The sequence below is a fragment of the Balaenoptera acutorostrata genome, chromosome 12 (assembly GCF_949987535.1).
Source record: "Balaenoptera acutorostrata chromosome 12, mBalAcu1.1, whole genome shotgun sequence".
NCBI lineage: Eukaryota > Metazoa > Chordata > Mammalia > Artiodactyla > Balaenopteridae > Balaenoptera > Balaenoptera acutorostrata.
Window position 1 is genome coordinate 69,163,395 of NC_080075.1, and position 12,144 is coordinate 69,175,538.

The window sequence follows — 12,144 nt, forward strand, 5'->3', positions numbered from 1 at the left end:
TCTTTTTAATTAATTAATTTATTTATTTTTGTCTGTATTGGGTCTTCGGTTCGTGCGAGGGCTTTCTCCAGTTGCGGCAAGCGGGGGCCACTCTTCATCGCGGTGCGCGGGCCTTTCTCCATCGCGGCCCCTCCCGTTGCGGGGCACAGGCTCCAGACGCGCAGGCTCAGCAATTGTGGCTCACGGGCCCAGCTGCTCCGTGGCATGTGGGATCTTCCCAGACCAGGGCTCGAACCCGTGTCCCCTGCATTAGCAGGCAGATTCTCAACCACTGCGCCACCAGGGAAGCCCTGTAATTTACTTTTTAATGGTTCAGCAATTATAGATGCATGCTTGTGTGTGTACACACATATATGGCAAAATGTTAATTTTTGAATCTTGGTGGGAGGTATCTTATACGCCTGGCTGTTGAGTAGATTATCATCCTAACTTCCTGTGTGTTTAAAAATGTTTATAGTAAAATGACTAGTAAGACAAGTTTTCCGGGTGATCCTGATTCTCTCTAATGGTTTGAGCCCACTGATGTGGAGCTGTGAGCCACTGACCAATGACGATGTGTGAGTGAAAAAATCTTTTAAATTCCCTGCTTGGTGTCTTGTCAGAATTGGAATCACTTTTCCTCAGCAGTACTGGTGAGGTTCTATTTCCCGTTGCTCTGTTTTGCCTGTCTGAGTCATCTATAAGACCAAAGTATTGAAATAATAAACCATCTTCAACATTTCCAGGCAGACCCAAGAGGTGATACTGACTCAACTTGAAGATATTGACTAGTCCAGTGGTTCCCAAACTTAGGGGCCTAGAAACATCACCCACAGAATTTCAGGACAAGACACAGGCATCTGATTTAACAGATATAATTCTAATGTACATCAGAGGTAATTCTAATGCACATCTAGGTTTGAGACCCATATTTTAGACCACAGTGACCACAAAGCCAGGGTCATAGGTTTGATTCCCAACTGAAGAGCTATTTAACTTTGCAGAAAGAAAAGTTCTGTTCCTTAAAGATATCCTGCACACCTTGCTCTGTTCTATCATTTTAAAATAGGGGTCCTGGTGGGAAAAAAATGAAAAAAGGGAACCAGGACAAAGAAGGTGAATGGATCAGAGCAATTTACTATTGCAAACCCATATACGATTTTCTTCCCTTTCTCATGAGAACCTGCTACATTCTATTGTAGAGGTGACTGCATTTTGTTGATGGGTGAAAAGAGGCCTTTGTTTGTTGTTCTCTGACTGCCAAGTGTATTCCTACCTCAGGAATTTTGGATGAAAAGGTAAAAATGTCTTGTTAGTATCAGTGAATTATGATCCAAATGAATCATGCTTTTAATGAAAAACACTTGATGCACACTTAGCCGGCATGCCTGAAAGGAGAAATTGAACCTTGGGAAACAGAAAAATGAACACTCCCCCCATCACCCAACTACCTTTATTACGAACATTTTCTGGGACTTCCTACACCACCATAAAGGAAGCCAGGAGCTGCCCTTTGGTGCAGCCCTGGTTTCTTGCAGCAAGAACCAGCAGTGTCCTTCATTAGCACGCCACAAAGCAGCTTCTCATGTTCTTATGTAATACGTCTTTGCAGCTTAAACCTTTAATTAACCAGAGATGTCATCAAGAAAAGTTTGCCAAGGAAGAGGATGCCCGGTTTAATTTAAAAGATCTTTAATAGTTATTAAGGAAATCAATTTGGAATTCAGGCCTGAGAGCAGTGTTGGGGGAAGAGATCACTGAGAGGAACTTTGCCATCTCTCTGGGTAATGGATTTTAACACTTTGATCTGCATTGCTTCAAATCCCTGGGACAGTGGTGCAGGGGGATGGAGAGGGATGCTTATTTATCACTCATCACTTTTGAATCTACCTTCCAGATCCCAGAGGCAGGTCTGCCTTACATACAGAAAGCCCAACCTTTCTGGAATGCAGTTATCCTGGCAATCGAAGGAAATGGAAAACCATTATAAATTGAAAATCTACTACCTCATAAGTATGAGCTATTTCTTTTTCCCAAGAGATGCATTATTTCTCCCAGAGGATTTGTGCTTGGACTGTACATCAGGTGTCTTTTTCTATTACCGCGCAAACCCTCCTTCTTCGGATCAAGCCAGAAAAAAGGAATTTGGCTCTTTGGAGCACAAGAGAAATATTATTTTCAGTTGTCTCATGAAAATGATGACACCAAGGGTGAAACAGCCAGAGGATGGGCAAAATAAATTGCCTATGGTGTAGGGGGGGGACTGCAAAAGGGAAAGAATTTTTATTTTAAAAGAACAACATTCTGCCAGCAGGGGGATGATTTTAATATCATCCTCTGATGCAGCCCAGCTGAGTTCAAACGCTAAAAGAACTTTTCAAATAATCTCTGTTTAATTAATATTTGCACAGCACTTAATGAGGGAAACTGAAGACAGGTGAGGAGTATGGCTACAAAAACGACTTTCTTGTTGCAATGTAGCTCATTCTCAGGTGGACTGAAGCGCCTCTACCTGGAACTCCTATCATTACTCAATGGAAACTCAACAGAGAGGATGAACCAGATCTTTGGGCGCTCAACCTGCATTCTAATCACCAGCTTACCCTTTCTTGAAGAGTTGGGAACAGGTTTGTATTTATTTGTATTACTCACAGCAAATTGCCCAGAATCTGTGCCTACAATGTCTCTGTTGATTGCTGATTACCTGGAAACTTCTGGGCTTATTAGCCCCCAAAATGTCTCCGTTCCCTGTTTCACTTGGTCTATTGAACCTAGTGAGGGGTGTCACTTGGGAGAATTGGGGGTTCGGGGTAGATGCGTTATAATGCAAGGTCTACTGATGAACTTGTTGTCTTGCTGGAAATAGATCAGGTAGCTTCTCTAAGCTCCACTTTCCTCAATTACAAAATAAGAAGCATTGAACTAGATGGTCTCCAAGGCCCCTTCTGACTCTAATATAGTCTGCTCCACTATTTCCCCTTTGTCTTGGCTGGGTGTTATCTGTTCTAAGTTAGTAGACTGATGGTACACAGGAAATCTCAGTGCTTATTGAAACATTTGTGGCTGAAGTACGGGTTGTAAACTGGCAAGCAGGAGGCTGGATCCAGTCTGCAGACCTGTTTAGTTTAGCCCACCTAATTTTTCGGAGAGGGGGTGGGAATTGAATTAGTTAACAACAGTTAAAATCCAGGCGATATCACGAAGTTGGACTTGTGTTTCTGTTGAGAAGTTGGAAAACTCTGGTACCGCTTCATCTTCATTGGCAATGATCTGCTTCCTTGTGAGTCCTACATGTACCCAGCCCCTTCCCACTGTGTCCTCAACAAGAAGATTGAATGTCAGTTTCATTGTTTTCATTGATCTCATACCATTTCACTCATTCATGGCCCACGGAGTTATGTGGGTAGAGGGAGAGAGGGTTGGAGGGATAATTAGAGTCTGATGTCAGGAACCTCCTGTCCTTTGAAGAGACACCTGTGCCAGGAGCCTGGCTGCTTCCTGAGATGTGTGAGCTGCTGGGTGGATAAAGTTCCTTCAGTTGGGTGGATAGGATCAGACAGCCTTTGACTGATATGGGCAACACAATGATTTCCCATTTAAAGCCAGTGCGATTTGTCCACATTGTCTCTCCTTTGAACAAATGTTTTGATTATTGTTCACTCAGAATCGTGCCCCACAGGAACATTTAGGCTGTCCCAAACTCAGCACACCCACAGAAGAACTTGAGCAGCAAAGACCCTTTTGTCACCTAAGAGCATCAATCTTTTTCTAGCGACATCACTGGAGTCGTCCTGTCCATGACAGTGGCCATCTAATTTATTGCCTAAAATATGAATTTCTTGAAAGTGAAAGGGGGCACTATTAATAATTATGCCAGGAAAATAGGAATAAACCAGGACTGCCCTAAGCAAACTGGGGCATGTAATCACCCTGCTCAATGCGCAACACCCACTAATGACTTGATCACAAATCTGCCATTGGCCGCAGCAGCTTGTCCTGGGAACCAGATTTGTCCCATTTCCACCCTTGGGCATGCTTGGCTCCTCTCATTGTTGAAATTCCTGCCAGACTGGAGAGGACTCACCCTGTTTCCATTCCTTCCAGGATCTGAGCTCTCCTGCCCCCTTCTACCTTTCACTGATGCCTCTAAACTTAAGCCTCCCAAGAAGGACTGTCTTTGATTTGTCAAAGATGATGCAGGTGGCGATCAGACGTGGCTGTGTGAACTCTGGGTCCTGAGGAATGAATGATATCTGTCTTCGGATCCCTCCATTTCTTCTCCTGCTCCTGCACCCCTCTTTCCTGCTAGGTAATTCAGGTTAAAGAATTTTCCTCTCCTTTTCTTTAAGCTAATTGGGTCATCCCTTCATGTTGCTAGAACTTTACATTTTCTACGTGGGGAGAGATGGTCTATGGCTCAGGTCACTGCAGGACACCACCACTGAAGATCAAACCACTTTCACAACCAGCAAAGGCCTATCACTGCAGCAATAGTGAGTTTTATACTTGGCATTTGGGTGAGGAACAAAGAAAGTTTGGGGGCACTTCAAGTAATGAAAGAAAGGAGCAGGCTTTTGAAATGCAAAGATATAAATCCCTTTCCAGGAAGCAAATTATACCGTGGTACATAAGAAAAAAAAGGGAGGCGGGGTTGAGGGTAGTAGGATGGTGAAAGGAGGTGTTTAATGGATGGAGAAAGATCCAGAAAGGTGTCTCAGATCCCTTAGATAAAGCCACCCATCTACGTGGCGAAGATAAGAGGAAAAGTCGGCTGGCTTTATTCTTTTGACAAAGATGCACCAATGTGGCAGAGAGAGGACGTAAGAAGGTTGGTAACAGCTCATTCTCATTTACCACACAGCCTAAACTATTCTATCACTCACTTTATAAAAAGGCCTCGCAGGAGACTCAGGACATACAGTTTGACAGAGTCTACAGTGGCAAGGAAAAAGGAGAGGAACACAGAGGGAAAGGGAGCTGATGTATTATTTACAGGTGAATAAAGAACTTGAATAAAGCAGGCCGCAGGATCAGGCCCAAAGACTTGTGTCCATACGACTGTGGAATAAAGACAGACATCTCTGAATTCTTGCTGTTGCTCCTTTTGCTGCTGGAGACCCTTGCCAGTGCTGGGCCCGTGTGCATGTGTTTCAGCTCATCACCGTGCCCCAATCTGCCCTGATCTCAGTTACATTTCCCTGCGGCCCAGAAGGGGTAAAGCCCTCACCTGGAAGCTGCCGGGCCTCTGTGGGTACAATCTCATTAGGCTGGGCACAGAGGGCATCTCGCTGGTGGTGGCAGGTCTAATAAGCATGCAGATGGAAGACACACATGCACACACACACTCTCGCTGAAGTCATGCAGTGGGCAGAGAGGAGGGATACGGGGGATCGGATCCGAAAGGAACAAAAGGCTGCAGCCTCTTCAGTGAGCTGAGTGAGAGTGACAGGAGGACAGCTAAAGGCAACCAGAAGCAAAGTGTGAAAACCCACAGCAAAAGTCACCGGAGAGCATATGCACTGGACTTCACAGCTTCCTCCCATTGCCGGCTTACACTGGCTCCGTGTATTGCTTTACACAGTTTTCTGGGGCCATAATGGGTTTTATTCCACAGTTTTTATACTAACACGAATGACTCACATCTGCTCCAATACCCAATTCGCTCTCTAATGACTTTGGCTGCTAGGCGAGAACTTGCCAAGGACAGGAGTGGCAAAAAAGAGTCCCAATTCAGGGACGAGGAAGGTTACAACCCCATACGTGTGAGCTGGAAGGCCTTTGAGAGGGCATGACGTTAGGAATGGGGAAACAGACCCCGAGAAATCAGGAATTTGCTCCAGACTATCAAGACCAGAGGTTGATCCATTTTAGGGCACCAGGATAGTCCTAATTCAGAATGTTCTTATTTTTCTTATTTTCCTGCCATGTTAAATCTTTTGCTAGGAGCTTTTCCTCCCCATATAGGCTGTGATGAGAAAAAAGTAACTTGGATTAATCACCAATGATAGCTAATCCCCCACTGGGATCAACTGTGCTCTGCATTACTTAAGGTGGATATTAAAGTTTTAACTATCCGGGGGACCCCAGAATAGGCTGGGAGAGACTTAAAGGGCTGGACCCTGCATGGAGACTCACCTGGCTTCCAGATGTTTGAAGTCCCAACTGAAATCAGTTTCAACCCTAATGACAGTGACTGGCTTGACAACCCAGAATAATATGCCTTTTGGCTGGATCAGGTAATGACACTTGGCAAAACTGGATTCCCTTCACAGCTTTCATAGGCCCAGGGAATCTTCTCCACTTGAATGGAGGACAAAATAGCAATCAAGAAGCAAGCATCTTGGAAGGCAATCCCTGCTGCCCCAGGCATCACAGGCCCTGTATGGAGCTGCCGTGGGAGACCCAAGGCCTCAGTTTCCCCAGATGCCAAACAGCACAAAGCACCTTACACCCTCAGCAGCAGGTGGTGTGGTGCTGCACCATCTCTAAAGCTTGGCGGTGGTGTTGTGTAACTGTTCGCCATCTGTTACTCAGATGCAGCATCACAAAGCGCTGAGCAGCGGACTACGGCGCTGCAGCTCCTGCCTGGAGCCCACAGCACTTCAGCGGCTTGCCTGGGGCTTCCCTGCAGAGCCTGCCGCAGAACACTTTGCAGGCCCCAGCCTGCAGGTCCAGGGTAAGGCTCCTGGAAGGATCCAGGAAGCTCAAGATGCTGCAGACAGGGGTTCTCTTGCTGCTGCCCCCCACCCCTCCCATGACCATGATCTACCTGGACCTATGCCCAGCCAAAGTCGTGGCTGGGAAGCCTACCTCAACCTTTCAGTGTGCTAATAAAGGCAAATCCTGGACCATCCCCAGGGTTCTGTGTGATTGTCTGAGAGCTCAGCTGAATCTTGAGATGGGCTGGCAGGAGTGCTCAGCTTTCCTGGGCTGTTTGATTTCCACCTTTGTTCCCAACCAAAAACTTCTCATCTATAGCCTGGCTGAGAACACCTTGGGGCTATGAGGAAGGACTGCCCTGTGACTGAAAGACAAGGTACCAAACACAGGGGTTTGCAGCAGATTCCTCCATTTCTGACTCCACTTTTTGCTGACTCCATCTTACTGGAGAGTGAATTCTGGAGCCGTGCTTTACACCTGCGCTACCTCCCCATGCTGAGCTCTGTAGGGAGAGGCAGGGAGGATGATGGCTACAGTAGTAGATGCATCACTTTCACCTCCCCAGGCAACTTGATGAGATAAGCATCCCTCCAACTCAGGCAACAGACATAATATGGCACTGTTCCCCAGGGAGAGCAAGGTTTCTTTCTTTCTCTCTTTGAGGGATTAGATGATCAGGTAACACCAGCACCTTGCATTTAGCTTTCACAACTATTCATTCACTTGTCAGAGGAGGTAGTATCGTCCCCATTTTACAGATGAGGAATCTAAGGCTCGGGGAAGGTAAAGGACTTCCCCAAGATTCACACAGCTAGTGTGGCTGACCCGGGCCAGGAACCCCTAGTCCAGTGATATCACCATCATTCCAGCCTAGCTGAGACCCACATGGGAATCCAATTCAGACTTTGCTCTGCCTCTGGACTCAAGTAGTTTTAATCTTCAAGAGGAAGGAGGATGCACTTCCAGAAGGCATTTGGGGAAAGGGGTTTTTGAAAGATAACCCTCTGTGCTCAGTACCCCCCTGCCCCAAAGCCACTTTCCAAGAACCCCATGTGGTTGACCCAGCTTTGGACTCCATCCCCCACCCCCTTTCTGCAAGCACAGAGCCCTGGCCCTTATAGGGAGAGAAAACCCTTAAGGGAGATAATTACACCTTAATTTTTAAAAGGATTTCTTTAAAGTTAAATTTAGACCAACTCAGCGTTCCATTAAGCAGAAAAAGTTGCCAGGCACCCGCAGGCAGGCAGAGAAACACCCTGGGGAGGTGGCTGAACTCTGCCTTGGCCCTGCACGGCCGGGAGCGTGGCTTGCGGGTGGAGCAGTAGCCCCGCCAGCGGCCCAACGTCTCGGCGTCAGCTCCCATAGGGCGGGTGCGCAAAGGGCGGGACCGGGCTGTGAGCGCCACGTGCAGACCCCCGCGGCGAGCCGGAAAGTCCTCCCAAGCAGAGCTCCTCCTGGCGCCGGCTGGCCCTTGGATCCCAGCGCGCAGCTGGGGGTGGCGGATCTCGCGGACGCACCTTTCCCGCCCCGCCCCATCCCGGTACGGCCCGGGAGCTGCGCCCAGGGCTCGCCGCGGGCGACCCCAGAACAGCACCCGGCGCCTCGGTGGGCGGGCGGCGGTAGCGCCCCCTCTCAGAGCCCCGTTCGCTCCTGCCCGGGTTCCCTCGGAGTCGGTCTGTCTGTCGGCCCTCCCTCCCCCTTCGCTCCCTCCCTTCCCTCCCCCGTCGTGTTCCTCCCGGGGTGCCGGGCACAGCCTCGGATTCCTCCCTCCCCACAGCTCGAGTCAGTTTCCCTCGCGGCGGCTGCCGAGGCGGCGGCAACGGCGGCGGCGCGGGAAGCATCTCGGCGGCCACCGCGCTTCTCCGGCTGGAGCGGGCGTCCAGCTTGGCTGCCCCTCGTCCCTTCCCTGCCGCGCCTCGGGGCACCGTGTGCCCACCACCCCTGCTCTCTTCTCCCCCAAGCGGGCGGGGCGCCTGGCAGGATCCCACCGGCCCTCCACCCGGATCCCGGGGCTAGCGCTCCCGGGAGCAGGGCGCTCTGGGGACTCCTGCCCCGCCGACCCTGACCGCCAGGGGGTGCCCCACGGGCGCAGCGCCGCCGAGAGAAGAAGGCAAGAGGGACCATGCGGCGTCTGACTCGCCGCCTGGTGCTGCCGATCTTCGGGGTTCTCTGGATCACCGTGCTGCTGTTATTCTGGGTAACCAAGAAGAAGTTGGAGGTGCCGGCGGGACCTGAAGTGCAGACCCCCAAGGTACCGGTTTGGCGGCGCGCCGGGCGCGGGGCAGTGGTGGGCAGGAGGGCGCGCAGCTCGCGCGCCGGCTTTGCGGGCTCCCGGGAAGCCAGGGCGGGGGTCTGGGTGCTGCGAGCAGGTAACCGGGCGCCGGATGCGGCTACAGTGTGATGTTTCTGGATTTCAAAAAGCTCAGGGGCATCCCCGGCCCCGCTCTGTGTGTAAGTGGGAGTGGGAGTGGGTGTGGATGGTAGGCGCGCTGGCGGGCAGAGCGGGCTCTCAACTTGGGCAGCGCGCCGGGGTCCCTGGGTGGCGGGGGCACTACGGTCGAGCAGCCCAGGGGGTGGCCGTCCGTGGACGCCGCGAGAGAGTCGCCGGTGGTGGGGTCGGGTGGCAGGGCCGGCAGGTGCTGGCGCCCGCGAGAAATCGGGCGGCCGCGCTGATCTCCTTCCTTCCCTCAGCTGCCAGGCCCGACCGGGGGAGGCCGGAGACCGAGGGTGCGCCGCGCGCGCGTGTGCGGCGCGGGAGAGCGCCCTGCAGCCTCCCGGGCGGTTGCTGCCGGGGCCCACCCGGCCTTTCACCACCCCTGCTGTGTAATTGTCCTCGATCCCTCCAGCTGCATTGGAAGTTGAATTGAATGTGCCCTGAACATCACTAAAGAGCCTGTAAAAACAGACGCCTTGGTATTGGTGGGGAGTTAGGGAAATGAGAATCCAAGTGGCTTTTCCAACTCCTGCCCAGTCGGTTCATATGAGCGGAGCTGCAAGGTTCAGTCTTACCTTTATTCAGAGCCCCTATTCCTCGGTCTCCTCTTCCACAGACCTGGCTGTAGGACACAGAAAAAGGAGGCCTCAGGGGGTTTCCTGACCAGCCAGGAAACGTTTATGAACTGGGTCCAGAGAGGTCCTCCAACGACTGCGAAAAAGCCCTTGGAGAAGATTTACGGTCCCAAGCAGGAGACAGAAAATAATGGAGGAAGGGAGAGAGAGGGGAGGCTCCCAGTAAGTACAGTGCAGAGCACCTACTAGGTGCCAGGTACATAGTGGGTGCTTCTTCATAAGTAGTTGTATGAGTTGGGTAGGATTCTCCTTATTCCGTAGATTAGGAAACCGGTTCAGTCTTTAAGTACCTTGCCTTAGGACACTACTGATTTGAACTCAGACCTCCGATATTCAGGATCTTTCCACTATATCAAGTTGCCTTTGAGATTGCCTTTTAACTAAGTCTCTGGTCACTTATGTTTTGGAATCTTGCCAATGCTCGATTGAATTCCACAATCATTTATTGATGATCTGCCATGTGCCGGGCAGTGTGCTAGGTACTGTGGGTACAGAGATGCAGAACTTGTTCTCTGCAGTAGGGGGATCTGCTCAGGAATAGACCAGGACCATACAGTGTGCTGAGGGCTACAATGGCTCAGTGCGCTGGGCGTCATGGGAGCCTGGGGACTTCCTGGAGGAGGAGGAGGACATAAGGGAACTGAGTTGAGAAGGATGAACAGTAGGTTTGCCAGCAGGTAGGGAGGGCATTCCAGGTAGAGGTTAATTGCATCAAACAGGCTGAGAGGAATTACACAGCACGCTGGGTGAGTTTGGCGTCAAAGCATGTGGCCAATGGCAGGGATGAGGTTGGGAAGATGTGTAACGGTCCTGTTGGATAGGACCTTGTGGGTACCAGGGGACCTTGGAGGTGTACTAAGCAGGGGAGTGATGAGGTCAGACTGATGATTTCAAACAGCCTTCAGCACACTGGGTCAATTTCCTCACTCACCTCTGACCTAGAGAGGTCTGAGGTGAGTGAGATCTGGAGAGCTCATAGATCTGGAGAGCTTTTCGTCTTTTTCCCTGGGTGGTTCTGCTCCTTGTGAGGTTAATGATGTCTGTGGGGGCATGAACTCTCTCTGTTTTGCGTTGAACCTCATTACCTTAAGCTTGCTTATTCTAGTCTACACCAGGGAGCTGGGACAAGAGATCTGTTTCCTTCTTTGTGCACTTTGTCTGTCTTCTTCTCCTGCCTCTTCTCATCCTGGCGAGCGCTGAGCACACATTGATCGAATGCAGCCACAGGCCAGGCTCTGTGCTAGGTTTGGGGGCGGCTGTGATAAGTACACTGTGCCCCTGCTGTTTGGCGGGGGCGGCTCTCACAAGTTCCTGGTTGAGGCAAAATTACAAACAAATGAGTAGCGGCATGGGATGGGGGCAGTGGTCTAATGTCAGAAGTCCAGACATAGTGCTGTGCAGTCACTTGCTCTTTGTCTTAGTATCTTCCTTTTCCCTCATTTTCTGTATCCTTTATAACCATGAATTCTCTAGACTTTAAAAATCTTGATAATTCTTATTATTGGTCACCCTTTTTTGTTAGTAGGTTTCTTCTTCCTGTTTTTCACCTGTATTATGCCTTTTTGTGTCTACATATATGTGTTGTGTGTATTCGTGGGTGTATTTTGTGTCTGGTGGATGAGCAGCCCTCTGTATTTTAGTGTATATGTACCTGAGGGGCGGGATGGAGAGACAAAGAGAGGTCCTTCTTAGCACTAGAACAGTTGTATTCCCATGACTGATCTACTCAGGAAATTTGCATGTCAGGTCCCAAGGAGTGCGGTGGGTTTCCAAACCTGATTCCATGTCAGAACCACCTGGAGAGCTCATTTAATTTACACGTTTTTGTGTTTATTGCAGAGATTATGATTCTGTGGGTTTGGTAGAAGGTCCTAGAATCAATATTTTTACAAGGGCTCCATGTGAGTCTGAGGCAGCCTATTGATGGGTGGTATTTGGGAGCTAGATGAAGAATACCAAGTCTCTTGGGTTTTTTTGTAGTTCGGTGGACCCCATATAAATATGGCCGAATGATTTCATTCCTCTTGAGTTCCTCATGGACCAAGCCTGTGTGAGCATGCGCATTCATGTGAAATAACAATAGCTAGCATTTGTATCATGCTTTACAAATTCGCACACTCCATTTCACATATATTAGCTCATTTAAGCTTCACAATGACCACAAACAATAAGGCAGATCATACTTTTATGCAGATGAGATTGAGTAATGAGGTTAAACAATTGGCCCAAGATAACAAGGCTATTATTAAGTGGCAGCATCAGGACAAGAATGGAATGGGATTATTCTGGCAACTACTCACGCAAGTGCTTCTTCCATGCCATCAAGCCACATGGATGCCTGGGTCTGCGCTAGTGGGTGATGGGGTGAGGTTAGGGATGTTAATAGCTGCACGATGCCCACCTACTTTCCAAGCACTTTCATCCCTAGGTGCTGGC

At 49.8% G+C, this 12,144-nt stretch overlaps 2 protein-coding genes across 3 annotated transcripts in view; both read left to right on the forward strand.

The window, feature by feature from the left end:
* Window positions 1–8,655, forward strand: part of CAPN14 (calpain 14) — a 56,719-nt gene extending 48,064 nt beyond the window's left edge. Inside the window, 2 exon segments of the mRNA XM_057557894.1 lie at window positions 6,514–6,655; window positions 8,417–8,655. Coding sequence (XP_057413877.1) covers window positions 6,514–6,655; window positions 8,417–8,655 — 381 coding nt within the window.
* GALNT14 (polypeptide N-acetylgalactosaminyltransferase 14) overlaps window positions 8,119–12,144 on the forward strand; it is a 224,394-nt gene continuing 220,368 nt past the window's right edge. For both annotated transcript variants that reach the window (XM_057558278.1, XM_007191374.2), the window contains exon 1: window positions 8,119–8,890. In XM_057558278.1, coding sequence (XP_057414261.1) covers window positions 8,762–8,890 — 129 coding nt within the window. In that variant the 5' untranslated portion in view covers window positions 8,119–8,761. The remainder of the gene's footprint in view (window positions 8,891–12,144) is intronic.